The sequence below is a fragment of the Tympanuchus pallidicinctus genome, unplaced genomic scaffold (assembly GCF_026119805.1).
Source record: "Tympanuchus pallidicinctus isolate F22 unplaced genomic scaffold, pur_lepc_1.0 scaffold11, whole genome shotgun sequence".
Taxonomy (NCBI): Eukaryota; Metazoa; Chordata; class Aves; order Galliformes; family Phasianidae; genus Tympanuchus; species Tympanuchus pallidicinctus.
In genome coordinates, this window is record NW_026294627.1 from 19,352,715 (window position 1) to 19,376,706 (window position 23,992).

The window sequence follows — 23,992 nt, forward strand, 5'->3', positions numbered from 1 at the left end:
ACTGTGCATTTTTGCAATGGTTTCAGAACACATTTCAGTAAACACAATAAGAACAGCTAGGAGCATGCTGGAAAGGACTTCCCGGGTCAGTCTCATTGAGACATTTCTCATGTATTCCTCACTTAGAAGTTCAATTCCATTTTTTGGCTGCCCATAACAATTTTTTTTCTTTTTATGTCAGTGTCAACCTTTCAAGTATAAGAGGAAGCTGAATAAGAAATGTCTAAGTGTGTGAATCAAATGAATAGCCATTAACTGTTGAAACAACCTCTTTAGTATGATTTGAAACAAGTTACTGTAACTAGCAATTGGGGTTAGAAGTTCTCAGAAGAAAAAAAATAGAACAGAAATAGAATGTAGCAGGGTGGTTACTTCAGTTAAGAGAGCTGTAGGGAGCAATCAGGGAATGCATGCAGAAACACAGAATATTGGTAATCTGTTGTAAAAATGTAATTACTGATTATTTCATGTGGTAATGTTTTAACATTGTAGTATTTGGTGAGAAACAAGCAGCAATTTTGAATATCTTTTGAGACAGTCCCTTGGCTAAGAGCTTTCAATTCTTAAATGTGAAATTGAAGTCAAATGTGAAAGCAAAGCAGTAGCTAAAATGACATCATGGCCTCTAGGCTTCAAATTCAGTTTCTCAAGAGCTGTTACACAGAATGATTTCTGTAGTTTATAGTAGAGCTCTATTGTGATGGTATAAGGAAGCAATGCTAAATGTGTTAGCCACAGATATGAATGTGATTGAAAATGGAGTGTTTCTGTCCTATTGGCATGTGAGAGGCCAGATGCATCTGACTGAAAAGGATCCTGGCAATAGTATGGTGGCTACCTGGGGAGCTTTTGTCCTTCTGTATATCAGGAAGACTGGGGCAATACTGTAGTGAAATAATTCTATGACAAATGTGTTTAATATGCTAGTGTGAACCTGCCTATGTCAGGAGTGTGTTAGAAGCACTGCTATTCAACTCTTCTGCAACCAATGTGAAATTAGATGAGCCAGCAAGACTACTTTACCATGAAAATATGTCCATGCCACAGAAGTGTATCCTCTCAGACACTCTTTCAAATTAGAGAATGGCCCAGCACCACAGAAGGACAAAGGGCTTCTCACTTTGTATATGTCAATATTTGTTTATAATCTTAGAGGTTAAGTCTTCTTTAGTCACAACTACTGCCAATACAGAAGTTATCTCCAACCAAGATAACTTGTTGTATTTTTTTCACTCCTGAAAGCATATGTTAAAACAGGATAGGTTGGAATCATTATCTCCTGGCAGATGGAAGGAAATGGAGAAAGGAGAATAGGAGCAGAGACCTAAAGAAGCTGAAAAAGTGGTGGAGAGGTTAGCAGTGCTTCTTTTGAAGGCTATAGGCAGATGGGTGAGGCAGAATCACAGGATCTCCAAAGAGATGATAAGATGAGCCGAACGCTCATGAGTCAGACTATGGCAATATGAGCAGCTGCATTTTTTCAGGCCAGACAAGAACCAACAAGAAAACACTTGACTTGAAAGACTTGTTGGCTGCTGCCACTTTGAGTGAAGAAGCTGCTTTTTAAAGAGAAATATATGCTATGAAAAGTAGAAGAAAACAATTGAAATATTCAGCACTAAAGTGCAAGAAAGTTTTTGTAGATACCATGTAAGATACTGAAAGAGAATTGAAAAAATGTTTATAAAATTAATTTTATGAAAATCTGCTTCCTTTATGTTGGTGATTTATGATTTATTTTGATTGTTAAAATCTGGGAGCACACAAACAGCAATAGTGCTGAGAAGATCAGGGTCCTTCAGTGCTAGACCTTCAGTTTCAGTTCTGCACCCTGAACTGATGATTCATTTCTCATTCTGTCTCGCTGGTAAGTGGCATTCTTTTTCAAGGAGTTCTGTCTGTCAGTTCCTTTCCTATAAACCAGCATTTACCTCTTACAGTTTGTAGTAGCTTTAAAACTGTCCTCTGTGCAGGAAAGCAAGATACTGCAATAAGCAAAGTAGATATGGCCACCAACCAAAAAGCTCTCATCTTTCGAGGTTTTCTGGCCCTAGTGAAATAATGCTGCAGTGAGACGTAATGCATAAACATATATTGCTATACATTACTTTGTATCTTCTGAGTGGAATCTCTGTCTGGCATATATGCAGACCGTTGAAGTAAAAACACAAGTAGCCGTGTCCGGAAATACTGCGTCTTGTTTGTTTGCACTGTTACCATGAACTGCCTTGGAATTTTTGCTATTTCTGGAATGTGAACTTGTTTATTACTGCTTTGTATTCAGTGATTGCTGTAACCTTTCCTTTTAGGTCTTGACCATTACCGCCCTGAGGTCTTTGAACATAGTAAGAAATTACTGCTTCACCTTCTGATTGCACTGTCTTGCAATAGCAACTACCAAGCCATCGCATCAGTGCTTCTTCAGACCAGAGAGATGAATGAGACCAAGACTCTGACAGTACAACCAGCCTACCTACCTGAGTATCTTTATACAGGTAACAGAGATCAAAGAGAAGAGAAAGAATGCTGCATTGCACCGAGTTTTGTGAAAGTAGAATGTAAAGGTTGTTTTCCTAAAATGTAACTGTTTTGATAAATATAAGTAGTCAAGTAGCAAATCCAAAGAGTTTGAACTAGTATTAATTCCATGTGAACCACATCCTAATTATTATTAAGTAACTTCTCATGATAGTGAGAAAGTTGTCTGCATTAAGCAAAATATATAATGTAAACTTTTAAACATAACTATGGCTAATGAACTCCTAACTTTCCCCTCATGGAGCCAGGAGTGCTTTAAATAAGGGCAATCAGCCCTCATTTAAAAAAAAAAAAAAAAAAAAAAAAAGTGGAAAAGAAAAAGAAAAAAGGAAAAAAAAAAAAGAAAAAAGGAAAAACAAAAGGAAAAAGGAAAAAAAAAGGAAAAAGAAGAAATACTTTCAGTACGTGAAGAACAGCTGGAATATGCAGCTTAGATGTTCCATTCTTACGTTAAATTTGACATGCTATAAACCCTCCCTTATACCACAGGTGCAGTTCATTTCTGTCCTGAAATCTGTTTCTGCTTGACTAGACTTACTTCATATCTCTCTGAAATGGATGTTCTGTCAGCTTTTAGCAGTTTACCTGGATTTAAGGAATTGGTTGGGAGCAGTTTGTTGAAAGCATGTAGCTTACTACTGTCATTTAATATTACTGAAAGCAAGCATACTTTGAGATTTGAAAGAGTCACAGAACCAGTGTGGAGTTATGGAGGTGGGATTTGTTGTCTGGAAGATGGTGAAGAATGTTATGATACACTGAGAAGTGGAAAGATCGTCAAACTAGTGGTGTTTCCTTGGTTCCTTGGGAATATAGCCAAAGTAATAAAGACCTTCGACTTATAAAGAATATTGATAACTGATTATTCTTTTTGATGGGCTACAAAGGATTGCTTTTTAGATAATGAGAACAGGGAAATCAGTAAACCCATTCAAGATTACTCAAATTAGTTTGGCCTTTTCAGTCTGAATAAATTCTGTGCAAAATTACCTCACATATGAACTTCTCAAATGACTTTTATGTACATCTCTTTTCCAGTACATGCCTGTGAATTATTAAATACAGAATAATGAATTATTAAATACAGAATAAAATTCTTACATTAAGGTGTTACTGTTTTTCTGCCAAAATGAAATACTGTTTTCATTCCAATCTCTGAAAAACATAGTTAGTACTCTGTGTCTTGGCCTCTTGTGTCACTAAAGGTTTTCAACACTTTGTGTTTGGATTCTTTTTGATCAGCTAATATAAAGAGCCAAAAGGTGTATGAGTAGCTATAGCAAAGAATCCTAAATGAGAATGTTTCATATGAGGTTCATTACACTTAATGTCAGACACCTAAACTGAGAGACTCCAAACTTGCAGTGTACAAGGGCTGCTACGAAAATAATGCTTCCTGTTTTATTATGTCAGCCCATGATGTCAGAGTTGTATGTTGGTATGGTAGTAGACGCTGAACATTCTGATTGATGTTTAATTACATTTTGTCACTGTGCAACAAATGGCAGCATAGAGAAGTCTGACAGAATGGCATCTGATATCGAAGTGCATAAGAAGCAAAGGTGTATCACTGAATTCTCCCATGAATTAAAAAATAAGGCACCCACTGACACCTGAAGAAAATAGGTCTTAGTTTCTGATTCCAGCTCTGAGGTTGCATGGCAAGTTTTTGATCCAGGAGACTGAAAACTTGCCACTTGTTTTACTTACTCACTTGAAAAATTACTTACTTGTTTAGCCTTAATGCTGAAAATATTTAATATGAATAGTCCAATCTTCACACAGTCAAGCACTGTGTCTTTGTTTCTGTTACATATGTAACATTGGGACAATATAATTCTCCTATGAAGTCCATCCTACAGAGTGCTTTACAATGTCCAGCTAGCCCAGGGAAATGAGCTGCATTTTTCATGTACTTAGCTAACTTCAAAATCAGTTTTACAAAAAGGCATAATTCCAAATGTAAAGGCCATGAAGCACTTGTTTTTCAAGTACCATAGTCCTTGAGCAGTAAAAGAGAAAACTATCTTGACTTTGATATTCTTCATTTTGCAATGAATTTTGCACAGTTAAAAACATCGCCGTTTTCCCTCTCATCATTATTTGAGGGCTGTTACGTTCTGCAGGTTTCTCCCGTGTTTCCCCATAGAAGCTCTGAAAAGATCTGCTTGGTGTGGATGTGTTCATCTGTAACACTGGCCCAACAGTGCATTCCATCTTTATCTCCTCCCTTTCTGCTGGCAGGTGGCTTTGACTTTCTGCGGGAATACCAGTCCTCTCCGGTGCCAGACTCCGGCTTGAGTTCCAGCTCCACCTCCTCCAGTATCAGTCTGGGAGGCAGCAGTGGAAATCTCCCCCAGATTACACAAGAGGTTGAGGACATGGACACTGCTGCTGAAACAGATGAGAAAGCAAACAAATTAATTGAGTTTCTGACTACCAGGTAGTGGAGATAAGCAGAAGTTACATTTGTACTCAAAATGCATCTTTTTATGTGTTCTCTGCAATTATCTGTAGCAATTTAAAGGATTGAAAGGAAAATGACTGAGCTTGCGTAGTAATTACAGATTCCTGTTCCTCTTTTATTGATACCTGTAGTAGTAGGTAGGTACTTAAAAGCATTACAGTGTCAGGGACATGATAAAAAAATCTTGCCTGACAAGAATAAAATGTTTAATTAATGAATACCGTTATGTTAAACAGTGAACTAATGGAAAAAGACAGGTTTTTTATTATACAGCTTGACAGGAGGTGCACAAGGCATATTGAAAGGCGATGGTGAAACTAATCCTAACTGCTGACTACAGCTGGCACATCCTAGGCACAATAACAAATTCAAAAATAGGGATTTGTTTATGCTGCTCTCCAAATGCTATAGCATGTACTTTGAGAGGTTTTGTACAATATAGCGTAGGTTATTTTCTTGTATCTTGCTCATGTGCATCTTTTCAGTTGCATGATTTCCAGACTGTGGCCCTGGAAATATCCGATCGGATTTACAGTTTTTGTGTTTGATCTGATTACATTTATTTTAGACGACTCAAAGCTATTTTGCACTTTGTTATGTATTTCTTTAAGGGCATTTGGTCCACTGTGGTGCCATGAAGATATCACACCTAAAAATCAGAACACCAAGAGTGCCGAACAGCTTACAAATTTTCTGCGTCATGTTGTATCTGTATTTAAAGATTCCAAGTCAGGTAGAAATATTTTTTTTGCTTTCATATCTAAAAGAATATTCTCTCAGGGTCATGCAGAATGTTTATCTACAGTGATTTAGTAGATCTGCTTGTGCAGAAGCACAAAATATTGCATGTCTTAAGAACGCTGAATGACATATGAAAGACTTGCCTTAGATGTTAAATATTCCTTCAGATCTGCTGGTAGACAGCCATTTGGATGATTAGTTAGCAGATAAAAGCTCCTGTATGTCCTTTTCGTGAAATAGACTTTTGTTACAAAGTAAATGTCCTGTAGTAATTTGTTCTAGCATGTAAATTTTAGTTTTCATTTATCGTGTTTTTGGAGCATAGGAAATGTACCAAACATAATTTGAATACCAGCACAGTCGCTAATCAAATATCTTCCAAGGCTGAAGCAGAATTGAAAATCAGTGTTTATATTTCTATTTATATTAATGTTTAAAGATCTTACCCAAAGCCTAATGAAGCTCATAGAAGATTTCTAATTCAGCTTAGCTTTAAGTTTGGGAGTGTTTGCGTTGCTGCTGGTAAGAATGGTGTGCGGCTTCAAAGTTTGTCCAAGAATTGTAAAACAAGTTTGAAATCAGATGAAAAATATATTTTTCTGGGCAAAACATTTCCAGACTGAGAATTTTGAATTTGCAAAGTTTATTTTCTTACATTCTATGTGAAACAAATGTAAAAGTGGGAAGTTCTCCCCAAACAATATAGTTCTGCATCCTCTGCATCCATTTCTTAGGGGCTATGGAGGGTGCACTAGAACGTATGTTCTGCTCCCCAGAGTGTTAGTTCAGCCTGTATATGATCCACAGTAAAGTCTGTGAAAATTAAAAAAAAAAAGCCTGACCTACTGCTCTTTTGCTTAGGTTTTCATTTGGAGCAGCATCTGAGTGAGGTTGCTTTACAAACAGCTCTTTCAAGCTCTTCACGACACTACGCAGGTCGCTCTTTCCAGATATTCAGGGCCCTAAAACAGCCCCTTTCTGCACATGCATTATCTGACCTCCTGTCAAGATTGGTGGAAGTTATTGGAGAGCACGGGGATGAGATTCAGGTACGTGTGTACATCATTCTTCACAGCACTGTTGATTTAAGATACGCTTAATTTAAAAATGCAGTTTTAACAAGGTGTTCTGGAGTCAAGTGGTGCAAGGTATACAGTGTGGCCTTAAAAAAGGGCTCCTCTGAATTTACTGAACCTAGATATACTCAAAGCCCAATTTAGGCTGTTACATTCTTACGAAACACCTAGAAGACATTTAGTAAATGTCACTGAATAATCTTCATGATGACCGTTTTTCTCTTTTCATGTCATTAATTTGTGCTTAAGAAGCCAATCATCCTACCTGCTAATGTAATCCTACAGCATGGAATAGCCACCACCTCATTCTTCAGATGTTTAAATCTTTTTGAATAAAGAAATCCACACCATCCATAACAACACAAAACTTACACTGACCTACCTTGATCCAGTCTTCCCTCGGTGAACTGAGATATTCACTCGGTTTAGCTAAATAGACTTTTCTCTCCTGCAGTCTTACAGGCAGAGCCTATTTGTTAAGAGATTCATGACTTACACAAAGAGAACTGCTAGCTCTTAATAAGAAATAGACTGACATTACTTCCATATTTTACGTAGGTAATGAAACTGCCACCAGATGACAGTAGTATTCTGTCACAATGGCTTGCATGGAATTTAAACCAGTGACCTGCAAAGTCAGAGGTTCTGTATGCCATTACTGGTCCCCTGATGAGATATGTGCTCTTCTTGCATGCCTTCATAGATCAGTCAGAGGCAGAAAATAAAACACACTTATAGTGACATTTTGATGTTCAGGGTAATGGCAGTGGTATGAATGTAGTTCTATTTTCAGAAGAAATCATTTTCAACAGATGACTTTATTTCATGAACTAAATATTATTGAATATTCATTATTTTGAAAATCTTTGTTGAAAGGACTAATCTCATGCATTGATAGGGGTATGTAATGGAAGCACTGCTTACTTTGGAAGCTGCAGTGGATAATCTGTCTGACTGTTTGAAGAACAGTGATCTTTTGACGGTGTTATCTCGGTAAGAGCCTGCTTCACCTTAGTATATCTTTCTTTTTCTGTGTCTCATGATACAAAGTGTGTGGTTCTGCAACCTGACAGCATCAAATGATTTTTGATACAATTGGGTCCATTTGCAGCCTTCACAGAACTCGACTAAGAGCACATCACAGCCAGACTTTGCAGTAGCTGGAATACTGTTGATAGAACTAATGGCACTTTCCAATGCTTTGTAAATTCTGTCATGTTGCCAATAGGCTATAATTTATTTAAATATCCTAGAAAAATATTATCTTTTTTGCTCTTTGTATTTTTGTACCATATACTTTAAAACATATCTAGAAAAAAAGTTGTGGTTTAGAATATTGTTTTCATACATCATGTTATTCTCAGTTTTTTTCCTATACTGATTTTGCAAATGGTTTAGACTATCTTTCTGAGACTGCTGGCCTTGAAGTGGACATCTGTGCATTAAGGGAAAATTCAGATTATTTCTGTAACATGGCTATTACCAGTACTGAGGGAAAACTAATGTCTGTTGGGCTCCTCATTGCAAGAACAGAATTGGGAATGTGTTAGCATTAAGTTACCAAGCTTTACCTCCAAGATAGAAAACATAGGGACGATTATTTACATTGAATATTAGGAAAATTTATCATCAGGAAGAGTGGTAATGCATTGGAGCAGTCTGCCCAGGGAAGTGGTGGAGTCAGGATGCTTTGGAGGTGTGTGGGAAACATGGAGGAGTGATAATGAGGGAGATGGATTAGTGAGCATGGTGGGGATGGGCTGATGGTTGGACCAGGTGATCTTAGAGGTCTTTCCAACCCTGATGATTCTTTGATTCTATGATTTTATGTTTGCTGAAGCTAGCAGGTGAAGTATTGTTGTATCATTCTGCAGAGGAAAAACACAAGTATTGCCTAATGACAGAGTGGAGCTGGGGCAATACAGTTTCTGCTTTCTAGACTAAGAGATATTCTTAAGTGCATATTGTAGGAAAGAGCAAAATGGAGCATCAAAGAAGAAACATTTCAGAAGGTAAAGAGATGCAATATTTACCTTAGCATTACTGATTCCATACGATCCTCTTCAAAGATTATAGGCAGTAGGAAACAGAGTCAGGAATTTAACTGTTCTCCAGCACAAGCTTCCTTTAGATGTATCAACACAGTGTGTTCATCTGTACAGATAATGGATAGGGATTGTCTGGATCATCATATGTTAGTTTATAAGGAGGCATAAATCACTGGAATTGAAACAGCTCAGCTTTCTGTACACTGCCTTCAAGAGCTATTAGGATTCAGGCAGAGGGAAGCTGTGACAAGGTTTCTGAAGGATGTGTACTAGCAAGGAGTACTTTGGCAGCCACACAACAGGTCTTCTGAGAGCAATGTGGCATATTGGTCATTCTGCTTAATATACAGTATTTTTAATTTCTACATTTCTCCACATTATTCCTTAAGCCACTGCATATTTTTCCTGCCAGCTGCTAAGGTTTCTTCACTGATGAAGGCATTTTAAAGACCAACAGATTTCAATTCTACCACTGCCCCTGTTTATGAATGCTTCTACAAGTCACTTCACAGCTCTGTCTCTCCCATCCCCATGTCATTTAGACCTATCTACCTTGTGGGTTATCCTGTTATGATTTGGCGTTGTGCCATGTGAACCTTACTTCTATCATGTCTGTGAGAACTTCTGGAATAAAAAAAGGCAAGATGCAGTAGACAGTTTGCTCATTTACTTTTTCTGTTTAAGTATTTGCATTTTGATAAGTACACGCATCCAGCATTTACAGGATTCAAGCTGTGCATTCACACTTCACAATATATGTTCTTTGTTTTGGGTTCAGTTCATCTTCGCCAGATTTAACATCAAGTACCAAGCTGACTGCAAGCCGGAAAAGCACGGGCCAACTGAATGTCAATCCTGCAGGCAGTAACACAGCCACTGCTGAACGAAGCAGACACCAGAGGAGCTTCTCTGTACCCAAGAAGTTTGGAGATGTGGACAAGTCCTCAGATCCACCTCGCAGTGCCACTCTAGACAGAATTCAGGCGTGCACTCAGCAAGGCCTCTCCTCTAAAACCAGAAGTTCATCTTCTCTAAAGGACAGTCTCACTGACCCATCCCATATTAACAATCCGACCAACCTACTGGCCACTATCTTCTGGGTTGCTGTGGCTTTGATGGAATCTGATTTTGAGTTTGAGTATCTAATGGCATTGCGGTTACTGAATAAACTTCTGGCTCATTTGCCACTAGATAAAGCTGAAAACCGAGAGAAGTTAGAGAAGTTGCAAGGGCAGCTGAAGTGGGCAGACTTCTCAGGGCTTCAGCAGCTACTCCTGAAAGGATTTACCTCCCTTACTACTACTGATCTCACACTACAACTCTTCAGTTTGCTCACACCAGTGTCTCGAATATCCATGGTGGATTCCTCCCAAGCTATAGGTAAAAACAATATATTTTTCACTCTTTCAGTTTCTGTTGCTGTTATTTTTGATGCCAGACCTCACTATGCTACCTGCATAAAACCCCAAATGGCACTTTCTCTTCTGATATAAAGTAGTCATTGTTCAGATTCATGTGCTTTTTGGAAGTTTCGTAGCAACACAGCATGTTTCTGAAGAGTGAATCTATTGCAAAGTAAGGCTTTGGAGGAGAGCAGTCATGTATTTAACAATTCACTTCTAGGGCTTAGCAGCTTATACAGTTTCTGAGTGCTGATAAAATTAACAATGAATAAGACAAACTTTACATAACCTATTTTTTCCACTTTTTCCATTGAATTATTATCCAGAATATTACAGATTATATGATTTAAATTAGTGCTTTGTGGGATTTTTCTTAGCACGGCACATATTGACAGTAAGGGTACAAATGCAGTGAACAGGTTTTCCCTCTGTAGGCACCTGTGTGTGCTGCTCCCTGTTCCTGGAGGCTTTCAAGGAGAGGCTGTATCAGGCCCTGGAAAGCTGATCTAGCTGTGTGTGTCTCTATTCATTGCAGGGGAGTTGGACTAGATGGCCTTTAAAGGTTTTTTCCAACTCCATTCTATAATTCTGTGATTCTATATGATCTGATCTTCTGCTGGACATTTCACACATGGGCTGTGAAGTTCCCATCTCAAGGTATCTTTTTCTCTTCCTTGAGTGTAGAGGAAGCCCAAGAGGAATTTTGCTCCTAACTTGAGCCCCATGTTTGATTGTATAAAATGATCATAAATGATCAGAAGGTTATTTTCATTAGTCCAGATTCTTTTCCAAAAAAACTGATTGTGTCTGGTTACAACAATTTGATAATAAGCTCTCAGCTCCCACATGAGCTGGAGTAGTTTTTGTTACAGCTCTGCATTACAATCACTGGCAGCCCTGAGCCAGCTATGACCTGGTGCAGAAGAGCTGAATCCTTGCTCCTGAATGAGCCTATGTGCTGATGGCAGGGGCTGCCTCTTCATGCAGGAGCCATCTACTAGCTTTGGAACCACACATTTGAGAAGTTCCATTTGACAACTTACATCTGAATTTTGATTCATTATTATTATTACTTGAGCAATGTAAAAAATGGAAGCTGTGTCTAGCAGCCTGACTAAAACAGTTGTTTGTTTATCACTGAATTTCTTCATGTGTTTGAGCAGCAGTGATCAAAAAGTCTCTAATGTTAAGACTGCTAAGTGGAAAAGATAAAAATACTCTATAGCAAGAGTAAGGAATATACTCTTGTGAGATATCCTGTAAATACCTGTTTCTGTGGTATTACTGTTTGCAGAAGTAGGTTCATGCTTTATAACATATTGGTGCATAACTGATAGACTGGATTTTCAAACTAAGTCTCCTTTTAAGACAAGTGTGGAGTGGCTGTGGTGTGAATGAGTGAATGAACTGTGACCTGTCCCAAAAATACCATCTTAAAGATTGCTGTGACTGTTACCATCAGGAATATCCATTCTAATCTTTATTTTCCTGTTCTAGGATTTCCACTGAATGTTTTGTGTCTTCTGCCCCATTTAATTCAGCATTTTGACAGCCCAAACCAGTTTTGTAAAGACGTAGCTGAAAGGATTGCACAGGTATGAAAGTTATTTACTCTTTTGTACATCTTCAAATCTTTAAAATGCAATTTGTTCTTAATGTGTTTTGAAATTTATATGTACTTAGGTTTGTTTGGAGGAAAAGAACCCCAAGCTATCAAATCTTGCACATGTCATGACCCTTTATAAAACACACAGCTACACAAGGGACTGCGCTACCTGGGTGAATGTGGTTTGCCGTTATCTTCACGAAGCATTTGCTGATATTACTTTGAATATGGTTACATATTTGGCTGAGGTAAGTTTTCAGAGACTTCTTGCAGTTTTAACCTTCCTCTTGCATAACCAAAGAGCTGAATTTTGTGAGATTACTGGGGGATCTCTGTAACTATTATTCAACATGAAGAGTAAAGAGCAGAAGTAACAGAAAAGAAACAGATTTACTGTAAGAAATTAATGTTTCTTATAACCACGTTCTTCGTCAGAAAACTTCAGAAAAGTCAGCAGACATCTCTGATACTGACTGTCCACATATTTTCAAAATTTAGGGGTCCAGGCTGCTCACCCTCACTCAGACTTCAGGGCATGCTTGGCTCTCCCTCATGTTGCAATTAATCACCGTGCTTGCAGATTAGAGCTCTAACAGTCGTGTCAGATCTTCACTGATGGTGAAAGCCGTGACTCTTCTGTTAGAAACTAAACCAAGAACCTGAGATTTTTGTGTTTCCTAAATTCAGAGACTCTGAAAAGCTATTAGCTCTTCAAATATGCCAGCTCAGATTCCCCCAGAATTAATGATCTTATTCATTGGCAAACTTGAATTTCCAGTGAAAAAATGCTATAAATACCGAGGTCTAAGCTCTTTCTCCTTTGTTTTCCCAGCCTTAGGAAAGCATTTGCCCCTCTGTTTTACCTTCAGTGTTGTATGCACAATTCTTCTTGTTGCTGCATCTCCACAAAGGCTGTTGGATGTGATCTTCGTTTGCCTTAATGTGGTCTTAGGCGCTTCCCCTTTAATGTAGTTTAGCACCAGGCTACTATATGAACAGCAAGTCCAGCAGGTTTTTGACCATAATTAAGTCACATTCCTCAGGCAACACCATCATCACAGGATGACAGTAGTAAGCATGACTTCCTTTCTCCATATTTACATTGACTGCAGCTCTGTTGAGTCATGTCTGGGGAGTGTTTGCCTGGGCACAGGGTAGCTGCCAGTCTGAACGAGTAGCAAGGGACAAGCAACCATCTTGTTCAGCCTGCTGTGCAGCCATGGAAAGACTTTTCCAGTATTCTGGATGTTTTTCTCCTTTTCTCATTAACTGATCCCCAGAGCAGCACAAAAAATGTTCTGCTGTCTCCTGTAAACCAATTGTGGGATACACTGTAAATATGTACAACTGAATGGGTTAAGAGCCTTACTGGGCAACCTCCAGTTGAATGTTATAGCTGCTGGTTATAAAGCCTGTGCTATAACAATCCTGGCTCAGTCCCCAGTGCTTGAGCCTGTAGGGTACTGGGAAATATACAGAGCTTAGAAATAAAAATGTAAATGTTGCAGTGGTGACACCTCCACGCACATGGGTTCACCTGCAGAAGGGTTCTTTCTGCCACAAATTATTACAACTGTGAGAACAAATGCTCTCAGCAAAAGACAAAAGCTTCAATTACTGCCATTTAGACAAAAACTTTCATTGATCTGTTTGATGGCAGATAATTACTTGTCAGCAGTAAGGGTATGAGCTGTATGGCTTAAAATGAGACATTTCAATAGTATCCAAACCTTGCAGTGGCAAGCAGTGCTCCTTACTCAATTCTACAGCTAAAGCCATGGAAAATGAGAAATTTCAGCTAGGCAAATATTTGGGGATCTCAGTTTACAGATGAGGAAAAATCATTGTTTTACAATGGAGTAGAATTTTGAACCTCTGCTACAAAAATGAGTATACAAGCGAATAGCTAGAAGCCTACTTGATTTTATGTTAGATTTTTGCATATTCATGTTTAAAAGTCAACGTTGCAGCATGAGAGTACAATCATCCTAGAAGCATATCTGAGTTAGCATGGGTCTTGTGTTAAACTAGCAATTTGTTAGACCAGGATCATTCTTAGGCTGAAACAGTCAATACAGGAGAAAGGGCAGGAAGCACACACAGATTGTAATGTGCCTGTGGTAGATGTTCACTCCTCCTTGTTAGAGGACTGCCTGTGATGGAAACATGAACATTAATAACCCCTTCAAAGCCAAGGAATGACTAGAAGTTAAAGCATCTGCCGTGCAAGGTGAAGCACATCCTAGATCAGGTATAATCCCAATGCTACCTTGTCAACTGGGTGTGGCTTGTGAGATACCTTCTATATTCTCACCTCAGTGCACAAGGAAGGCATTTCTTTGCCTGATAAATGTAGCCTGAGAAGTGCTGCCAGATTTGGAGAGACAAAGGCAGTATTCATTCAACCAGCAGCAGACAGCCCTGGCAGCCCTTGGAGGAGAAGGCTTTGCTTTCCACCAACTTCCTAGTTAACGTCTGCTTCAGGAAACTGAGCTAACAGAGTGTGCTACCCTAGACCCAGAAAAACCCTACCATACCCTAGAGAGGAATCTACAAGTTTTCAAAACAGTTCATAGGAACCAGAGTCAAAGACTGAGAAGAGTTAGATTTCATTTTGCAAATGTAGTGGAACCACCTTGTCCTGGAATTCACTGATCTGAATGATGTGTTATCTAAACTCCACCTTGCTGCTGGTTTTGTTACTCATCATAGCCAAAGAATTCTTACTGTTTTAAATGAGTTTTAAAGTTGTTATTCCTTACCACACTTCAGTTCTCATGAGAAATTCACGATGCATTCAAATACACTTGAACTATCAAAAACCACATGCATAATTACATCAAATGAAAACTGACGTAGTCCACAAATGTTTATAAAGTTGAGGGAGAAAGATCTTTTTAAGCCAAATGATTCTGTTGACAACAAACTTATACAAAACTGAATGGAAATTGGAAGCTTTCCTAGAACAGTTTTCTTGCCAGTTACAGAGGAGAAAATCTCACTATTACCCAAGAATTCATTTTCCTTTTAAAAAAGTGATTATCTGATGTAAAAACCTCTGCTTGAGAACACAGAATTCCTTCCTCTCATCCACATTGTTTCTTGCCATCCTTTATTTCATGCTTAAACGATGTACCAAGTGATGTGCTGGATAATATGAAACAGTGTACAAGGACAGAATCGAGATCCTAATGGAACACAAGAAAAAGCCTGTAACGCTGTTTTGAAAAATTACTAAGCACATTTATCTCTCAGTAAAGGTATTGATGGACTGTAGCTGCTTACCTTGTAGAAACTTTAATTTCAAAATTTCCTACTGTCTTTTTGTAGAGGAATGGATAAAGCATGGTGAGTTCTATCTATCGTGCTATAGTAGAGCTTGCGTACTTTGTTTTGCTGCTCCTTTTTACTGGTGAAAGAAATCAGTAGATACTTCATGGGATTACATAGTCTGCTTTACCTGAGCAGTTCATTTCTGCTGGCATGAAACATTATCATTCAGTAGAAAGCCTGTCAGGTCATTCAGGGCAGTGAGTTCATCTAGTAAATTACTAGTGTCTTCTTGAGTAACAGTTGGCATTTTTGTCTTTTGGAAGACTGATGACATGACACACTGTGAAGTCTTTTAAAAGTAATTTTCTAGATCTTCTAATCAGTGCTAGATGAAGTTGGCCTGAATGTAAAGGTAGTTTCTAATCTTGAAGCTCCTGGTACCTTTAGCGCTAATGTTTAACTGCCTCTGAAATTTGTGGGGAGGGACAGTAGCTGTCAGCAATGAAAGAATCTGCTGCCTTCCAGGAAATGTTCAGCTCTTTCACCCACATGCAAACATAACGTGTCTGTCTGTATGGGTCCTGAATTAGTCATGTATATGTTTGAGCACAGTTCTGTTTCCAAGCTTCATTGTGGTATTCCGGTATATACATCCAGGTGTTCCAAGATTCCGGGATCTAGATCAAGCCCCTCTTTGTGTTAGTGTGTGCATAAGGAGACCCCAGGGAATCCATCTCCTTCTTAGCAGAAAGTGTTTCCTTGGCAGTTACAGCTAGTGAGCAGTGGCAATGAAGTATATTTGGGTAAATATCGATGTCTGAATAGTAGTAGTTTTGTTTCTTTAGCATGTTGTTGTTTTTTTTTCTCCTTGACTTTCAGCAAAGGCAGAAATATAAAGGTACTCCCCTGTTTTTATTGGATGTACTTCCCCCATTAATGGGTAAATATTACCTGCCAGTTTACTCATCTGTAGAATCTGTTTTCTGGATAAGTTAGGGCAGGCGTATATAGAAGATGTGCTTCATAATCAAAACAGGCTGGCATTTGGCTCTCAGCTTAAAGCTCTATTTTATTTCACACTTTTATCATCATCTCTTGTAAAATGTTTGTAAAATGCTATTGCAAAATGAGGGGGTGAGGAGAGATTAACAATAAAAGTGCTATTCATGAAACCAGTAACTTTTCCTTTAGGGAGGAAGGTCTCAAAATTTATCTATAATCACTTTACTTTTTTAACAGCTGCTAGAAAAGGGTCTTCCCAGCATGCAGCAGTCCCTCTTGCAGATGATCTACAGTCTTCTCAGCTATATGGACCTGTCAGCTATTCCTGTCAAACAGTTCAACATGGAAGTGCTGAAAACTATAGAAAAATATGTACAGGTAAATTTCTCCTTTGTATTAAAATAGGAACTTTACAGTATTTAGTATATTGATTTTCTTTGTATGATTTTAAGACTACATCAGCTGGAAGTACTGAGAACGTCCACTGTGATAACTAATTAATAAACATCCTTATGCCTAATAGGCTGTGTGTCCCCAGATAAGATGCCCAGCTGTGTGTTCTCTGTGTGGGAAGGGTTAAACTGCAGCTATATTGCTTTGGGAAGCAGCTTGATACCAGGCAGATCCTGACTGACCACTCTTTTTAATAATTAGTGTGAGGGAAATGTGGCATAAGCACTTCCTTTTAGAAACTTCTGCACCTGACTCTTGCTGAGTGGAAAGCACCCATCTCTACTAGGAGATGCCTGTTTTGAATCAGTTTTTCTGTTAAGCAGAATCTGCAATGGCACCTATTCCTAGTGATCAAGGCATGCAGTTGGAAGTTTAAATCCTTTGTCTGCCAAACTGGCCTTTCTTTCAGGTCCCCCACTTTGCAGGATAGTTCCCTAACAGTGGTATCTTAGGCAAGGGGCTTAGTTTCTGCTTTGAAACTGTTCTGTAAGTATGTATTTAGTCACTGGTCAAGACAGAGAATAAACAGTATTATTCCAAGTCCGCATTCTTATTATGTGTCAAAAATATGACTGTAAATTTGTAAATAGTTATTTCATTTGCTGATTAAATATGTCTATTTCTAGAGCATTCACTGGAGAGAAGCTTTGAATATCCTGAAGCTGGTAGTTTCTCGTTCTGCCAGTTTAGTTCTACCATCATATCAACACAATGATCTTTCAAAAATGGAAATACATCGAGTGTGGAACAGTGCTTCCAAGGAGCTGCCAGGGAAGACGTTGGAGTTTCATTTTGATATTTCAGAGGTACTTCTTGTAATTCTGCTGCTTAACACCTTGGTGAATCCTGTCATTCAGCAGTTCCTTAAACAAGTTGTAGCTCCTTGAGACAACGGAAAAGTTGTGAAATAAAGGAAACTAGCAGTAGGACTAGAGGGAATGGCCTGAAGTTGTGCCAAGGGAAGTTCAGGTTGGACGTTAGGAAAAACTCCTCCAAAAGTGGTCAGGTGTCAGAAGGGGCTGCCCAGGGAGGTGGTGGAGTCACCATCCCCAGAAGTTTTCAGGAAACATTTAGATGTGTTGTACTGAGGGACGTGGTTTAGGGGAAATAATGGTGGTAGTTGAGTTGTTCAACAGGATGATCTTGGAGGTCTTTTCCAACCTGGGTGATTCTATAATAGAAGAGATAATTTGAACTCTTTTACAGGAGTGGTTATCCTGAAGATCCTGTGTACCTTTCAATTTTGTAGAATTGAATGGTCTTACTGGCTTTAATGGGCAAATCATTCAAGTTACATGTCTGCGTGATTGCTTGTGGCATTATAGATTTCTTTGTGTAGGTAATAGTCAGAATATTGATATAAAGGGCTTTTTCTTTTCATGTAGGAACAAGAAATTTCTAGTAAATGCTGAACTGTCATGAATCCAAGAAAGAATTTCATTGTGCATTAAAATGGGGCCAGACTGCTCAGTAATCTTAATCTGGATTTGAAATAAATTTCATAAACTTTCTGGTTTTATTGTTGAAATTAGGGGTTTTTGGGTTACTTCTTATGTTATAAAATGTTTTGACAGTTTCTCTGAATGTTAGCTATTTTTGAATTCAAGCACAAGCTACTAGGGATGGCAGCAGCTACTGAGAGTTCACAGTGAAAAGTAATGCAAGTGACATAAAATTTGCTACACTCCTTCTTTCACCCATGCTTGTGATGTTCAGAGCAATCTTTTCCTGCAGCTGAAGTGATTGGCCCCATTTTAAGTTCCTCCTGGAGCACTGGGCTGTATTAGTGAATATTTACTCTCTGTTTAAGACTCCAATTATTGGGAGGCGGTATGATGAGCTGCAGAGTTCTTCTGGACGAGATGGTAAACCCAGGGCAATGGCTGTCACCCGAAGCACTTCTTCAACCTCATCAGGATCTAACTCCAATGTCCTTGTTCCTGTGAGCTGGAAGAGACCACAGTACTCTCAGGTACACTCCTTTAAAATAGCCCCCTATTCCTTAATAGTTGCACTTGGAGCAATTGAATTAACACAAATTGGATTCCAGGCTGGCTGTGTATGCTAAATATCTCTCTCGGATTCAGAAATGAACTGAGTTATGTTTTGTTTCCATATGGCATTCTTTTAACCTGTAGACCTCAATGTCAGATGACTCAGCTGATGGGTGAGTTCAGGTGTCAGCGAGGAGAGCAGACAGACAGCAAGTGCTGTTTTCTAAATGTTGTTTTCTTGGGAAATGTATAAAAAGAATTCCTTGGAACAACATTCCTGAAAGTGATGTGTGATTATGTTACTGATTTTTCTAGCTTCAAGTTAAAACTATGCATAATAAATGTATATTGTGGTTTTTTTAATGCATAATTAATGGCATGGTTTTTTGGTGTGGTTTTTGTTTTTAACATAGCAGATTATATAGGAATGACTCAGCCCTTAATTTTGCAGAACATAATTATATACGTGCTTAATTGGAAACTTCTAAACTGTCCTTTCTGAAGTTATCCACAGGATCTAATGTTTTGCTATTAGGCTCACTAGGCTAATTTAAAAATAATAAGCACTAAAATAATTAAGAGCTATTTTTATTTCTCTTTTCTCTTGCTCTGGGAGCAACCCTGAGAGCACTGAATGACTGAACCGTTGATTGTTTTCTTTAATTAAAATTTTTTATTTCTAGCCAGCAGAAGAATGGGTGGCTTGTAAAATGCTAACTTGAGAAATGTCTTGTCTTCTAGAAAAGGACAAAGGAAAAGCTGGTACATGTCCTTTCTCTGTGTGGTCAGGAAGTTGGACTGAGTAAAAACCCTTCAGTAAGTAGCCTTCCATTGACCATTTCTGTATATCTGCGCGCCCAGAACTTTAAACATGAAGAACTATATTTCCCAGTGCTGCTGATCTGATTTGTATAATTTAATGTCATATTGCAGTCATTCTGGTTTACACTGGCTCATAGTGCAGTTCTCAGTGTACTGGCCCTTGGGTGAATGGCCTTCTTACTTAAGGATGATTTACTTACAGAGCTACGTGCCTTTTGGTTGAGAGAGATGTGTTGCTAGAAGTTTGGTGTATGACAGCTAAGTGTGTACAGTGATGACCTCTGGTATTACCAGTCTGTAGCCTTTATAAAGTACATAATCAAATTACAGAATTAAAGCTGAGGTGGAGTCTGATTTTTCTGTTAGGTAATACTTATAACTTTACTTTTTAAAAATTAATATTGTCTTGTGCTAAGAAACAGGCAATAGATCATCTAAGGACATTCTTGAAATAATTATTAAATATTTTCTACCAAAAAAATAAAATTTCTAAACCCTCTTTTGAATATAGTTTATATATCATTTGTATTCTGATGAACAGATCTTCCATTTCTACAAGACGGGCATTTTCACAGCTAAATTGCATGTATAATTATTTTTAGTAGGAAAGGAAAAATTACCTTTCGATTGTATTTCTAATCTTGACAGATTTTAAACATCATTCTTAACTAGTTTTTTTAATTATTATTATTATCTCATTCCCTTGACAGTATCTGTGTTGCAGAGTTCTTTGAATATTGTTCCTGTAAATGCATACAAACATTTCAGGCAACATCAATCTGCAGCCATTAGGAGGTAGCTGTAATATTCTTGGACGTGTTCCTGCAGTATGAAATTGTTTCTTTGCACAAGTTTAATCTGAAGGCACCTGTCCAACATAAATAATAAAGAGTGTTCTAAAAATACTCAGTGAAGGAATTAGGTGTGTACTGGAAATACAGCCTTCTGAATAACCAATTACAGCTTTTAGGAAGAAACAACCGTAGGGAACAGTTTGTAACAAGAAGTCCTTTGAATTGTAGGTGATTTTTTCTTCCTGTGGTGATTTGGATTTGATTGAGCACCAGACGAGCTTGGTGTCCTCAGAAGACGGAGCAAGGGAGCAGGAGAATATGGATGATTCAAACAGTGAACAACAATTCAGAGTCTTTAGGGACTTTGATTTCCTAGATGTTGAGCTGGAAGATGGGGAGGTACAGTATATTTTATCTGAAACATCTTTTTTATTAAAATACTTCCACATTATTTGTACTAAAAGCTGTAGTCCTCTTGTAATATGAAGCTTCAGCTGTATAACTATAAACTTCATTTTGTGTTGAGATTATTTATAATGTTCACTTACTGTTTACTTCAGTAGCATAACAGTGACAGGCTACCACACCCTTCCTTTTTGAGTCGGCTTTAGGAAACACTGCAGAACTGTTACTGGAAGATAAAGCTGCTGTTCTAATACCTTTTAAGTGAGCTCACTTCTAATTCAGTTTATTTCAAACACAATATTGAAGGTCTAAATTGTTAACAAGTTATATTTTGAGATTTTAAAAAGCATAAAATTGTTCCAAATCTGTTGGTTCATGAATAACCGTCCAAAATACAAATTCAGACCTTCAGGCTGTTGGTACTCCTACAACTGCTGATGAAATCACTAATTCTTAGAGAGATGCACCTTTCATTCTGCTGACACTGTCAGTGATTTCATCATTTCATACAGAAAAGAAACAGAACCCTGGGGGCCCAGATCAAGTCTTCACAGGTCAGATTGCCTGGTAGCTAAACTGCTGAAGGGAAGAAGTTGAAAAAGTGCTGAAATTTGGGGTGCTGCACCCTTCCTCTTTGCTTATATAAAATTTGAAGTATATGTTTGTACTTGGGTGCCAAACAAGTCTAACAGTTTTGTTGCTATTTAAACGTTCTGGAATTGACAGCTCTTGTGAAGAGTGCAAATGTTCATCATACTAAACTGTTTAACCAATTGCATAATTTGGACATGGATTTTAACATGAATATTCTCAAGCATCACTCTTAGCCTTGAGAAAAACATGTACAGGAAGAAATAATCAGTTTTTTCCACTAGTAGAATTATTTAAGATAAACTGACCCCTCAACTGTGAACTGGCATCTGAATTTAACTTATTTTCCAATGAAAGAAAGGACGAATAAACGGAAGGAGATGTCGCAGAGTCCTTACCTATGGTCAGGAATCTCAATATGAAAATGTAATTTAAGCTCACAGCTGCCCATTGCTTTGCTCAACAATAAATTAAAATTAAATTAAAAAACAAGTGACATCATTAGTCGAAAAAAGATTAAGCAGATATTATGGAAGAGCTTTATTTTCCAAACAGTGATAAAAAACAGCAATGCGGGGTTCCTGTGTCAGTGTGTACCAGATGCAGTTGTTTCTGTGTCTTAAGCGCTTTCAAGATGTTACAAGAGATTGGGACTAATTATAATACAGTAATTGTTTGTCCAGTGGGTGATATGTAGGAATTTCTTCATTCTCTTCAGTTAAAAGCATATACGGACTATGTATAATTACACAGGATAATTCCTGTCCAACAGTGCACCTTCATGGACTGTGACCCTGCAGAGATTTGTTCTCTATGTGTGGCTGACTTCAAGTCTGAAGCCTAACTAAATATATTAATTGTCTTAAGTTGGTTGTGAAAAAGATACCAAACTGTTCTAGTTTTATGTGAAATAGAACTAAAAATGTGGTCCTTTACAAAAGGCAATTTAGAAATAGCCATGGATTGTATTCCAAGGTCTAGATCCAATCTGATTTACCAGTGTTGTACTGAAATTGCTCCTTCAGCCAATTTCAGACCCGGTAGAATCTATATCTGTAATGACTCAGAGGAAATCATATAAGGAATTTATATATTAATAAGAATTAATTTAAAAAGTGTTGGAAAAACTGACACTAGGAAGAGCAAAAAAAAAAAAAAAAAAGGTAACAATTTGAACAGGTCAGTGATGCTTTTGTCCCCCCCGATCACAAAACTTTTTTGAAACTTAATAAAGATGTGAAAACAGTTAATGAATGTTTTCAAACTTTAAAAATAGGTCTGAAGAGTTGAAGTATTTTTTTTTAATCACTAGTTAAAACTGTAGGCAAATGTTTGTCTATGATGTCTTTAATGCAGTAATTTTACACAGATTCTTTCTATTTGTTTTTCTATCTGTTATATCTGCTACCCAGGAACTTCAGGTAAGAACGCTACTTGAACTCAGACGTGCTGGTATATGTTTATGCCTTCTTGCAAATTTGTATTATATGATAATCTCGTAGTCGTGTTGTTGCCCTCCCCCTCTTGTGTGTTTGGGTGGGTGGGCAGATGAGTGCCTGCCCTTCTGACAGGTGCTTCAGTTTTGTCTTATGTTAGAATTATTTTGTATTTTCTTTCACAAAGTTAGTTTTAAATTACATTCTGCTTCATTTAAAGTCTGATTTGAACATTTTCAGTGTTCTTGACAAATTTTAAACTTTCTTAATTCTAGTATCAGCATTTCTATTGATAAGTATAACGTGTAAGTATTATGTGCAAACAAAAGAATTCCCAGCCTTTCAGTTGCAGTATGTTGGCTCCTGTTAGCATCTCATGAAAGCTGATACTTGAGACCTTTTCAGAAAGTGTAGATTATTGTCAGTGAGAATAAATCAGTTAGTTCATACACCTTAATTCAGCTGCATACTCCTACTGCCTTTTCTGGAATCTCTGAAGAAAACTGAAAAGGTGCATCAGTGTTTGTGAACTGCAGTGCAGTTTCATATATAGAGGGGGCTGCAATGACACAGAACTTGGATGAATTATAGAAGGGATTTGGCAAAAAATTATTTTGCATCTATGTTTCTTACATCTTGAATATCAGTTACGATATTCAAAAACAACCCCCAGAAATATCTCTATCTCAAAATCCCTGTGCATTGGAAGATACAGTGATATGGAAATGCTGCCATAGGCTTCCACACAGTACTTTTGCCTACATCCTTCAGTATTTGTGTCAGTGCATTAACTCTGCCATTACATATGGTAAAAACTTAGGAAATAAGTTTTCTATGATTCTTACTGGCTTTAGGAAGGAGATAACACTACTCTCCTCTACCCTGGGCTATATCCCTTTTCAGTGTCTCCCCTTTCTGTGCCTCCCCTTCCCCTGGGTTGTGGTATTGCTTAAAGTGGCTGCCACAGCCAGTTTGCTCCTGTACTCGAGGGCAATGATTGCGGAATGTTGGATGTGATAGCTGCTCACTGCCAGTGAAACACATCTGTATGTGACTCTTTTCCTGGTGGCTTTGTCAGATAGGAGATGTCTTCGCTCAAGCTGTAGATTAAAATGAGCATCCTCTCAAATACATCTTCCCTCCTGCTTGTTTGCTATGAAATAAGCGCTGCTTCAGACCACAAAGCCTAGTCCATCTCAGTACACATGCTGACCTCTTGTATAAATTATAGGTGTCCCTGTAGCAAGGTTATGCTAAAGCTATAACCCAAAGCTATGGGTTATTTCAGCTCTTATCCTTTTCTCTTCCTTTTGATTCACTCCCCACTTCTAATAGCATGCCCT

At 38.0% G+C, this 23,992-nt stretch overlaps 1 protein-coding gene across 7 annotated transcripts in view; it reads left to right on the forward strand.

Annotated features, from left to right (window-relative positions):
- FRY (FRY microtubule binding protein) overlaps positions 1 to 23,992 on the forward strand; it is a 235,808-nt gene that overhangs the window by 184,234 nt on the left and 27,582 nt on the right. For all 7 annotated transcript variants that reach the window (XM_052671119.1, XM_052671120.1, XM_052671113.1 and 4 more), the window contains 13 exons: positions 2,310 to 2,495; positions 4,783 to 4,981; positions 5,617 to 5,738; positions 6,608 to 6,795; positions 7,721 to 7,815; positions 9,649 to 10,250; positions 11,771 to 11,868; positions 11,957 to 12,127; positions 16,392 to 16,532; positions 17,234 to 17,413; positions 18,418 to 18,579; positions 19,343 to 19,417; positions 20,446 to 20,616. In XM_052671119.1, coding sequence (XP_052527079.1) covers positions 2,310 to 2,495; positions 4,783 to 4,981; positions 5,617 to 5,738; positions 6,608 to 6,795; positions 7,721 to 7,815; positions 9,649 to 10,250; positions 11,771 to 11,868; positions 11,957 to 12,127; positions 16,392 to 16,532; positions 17,234 to 17,413; positions 18,418 to 18,579; positions 19,343 to 19,417; positions 20,446 to 20,616 — 2,390 coding nt within the window. The remainder of the gene's footprint in view (positions 1 to 2,309; positions 2,496 to 4,782; positions 4,982 to 5,616; positions 5,739 to 6,607; positions 6,796 to 7,720; positions 7,816 to 9,648; positions 10,251 to 11,770; positions 11,869 to 11,956; positions 12,128 to 16,391; positions 16,533 to 17,233; positions 17,414 to 18,417; positions 18,580 to 19,342; positions 19,418 to 20,445; positions 20,617 to 23,992) is intronic.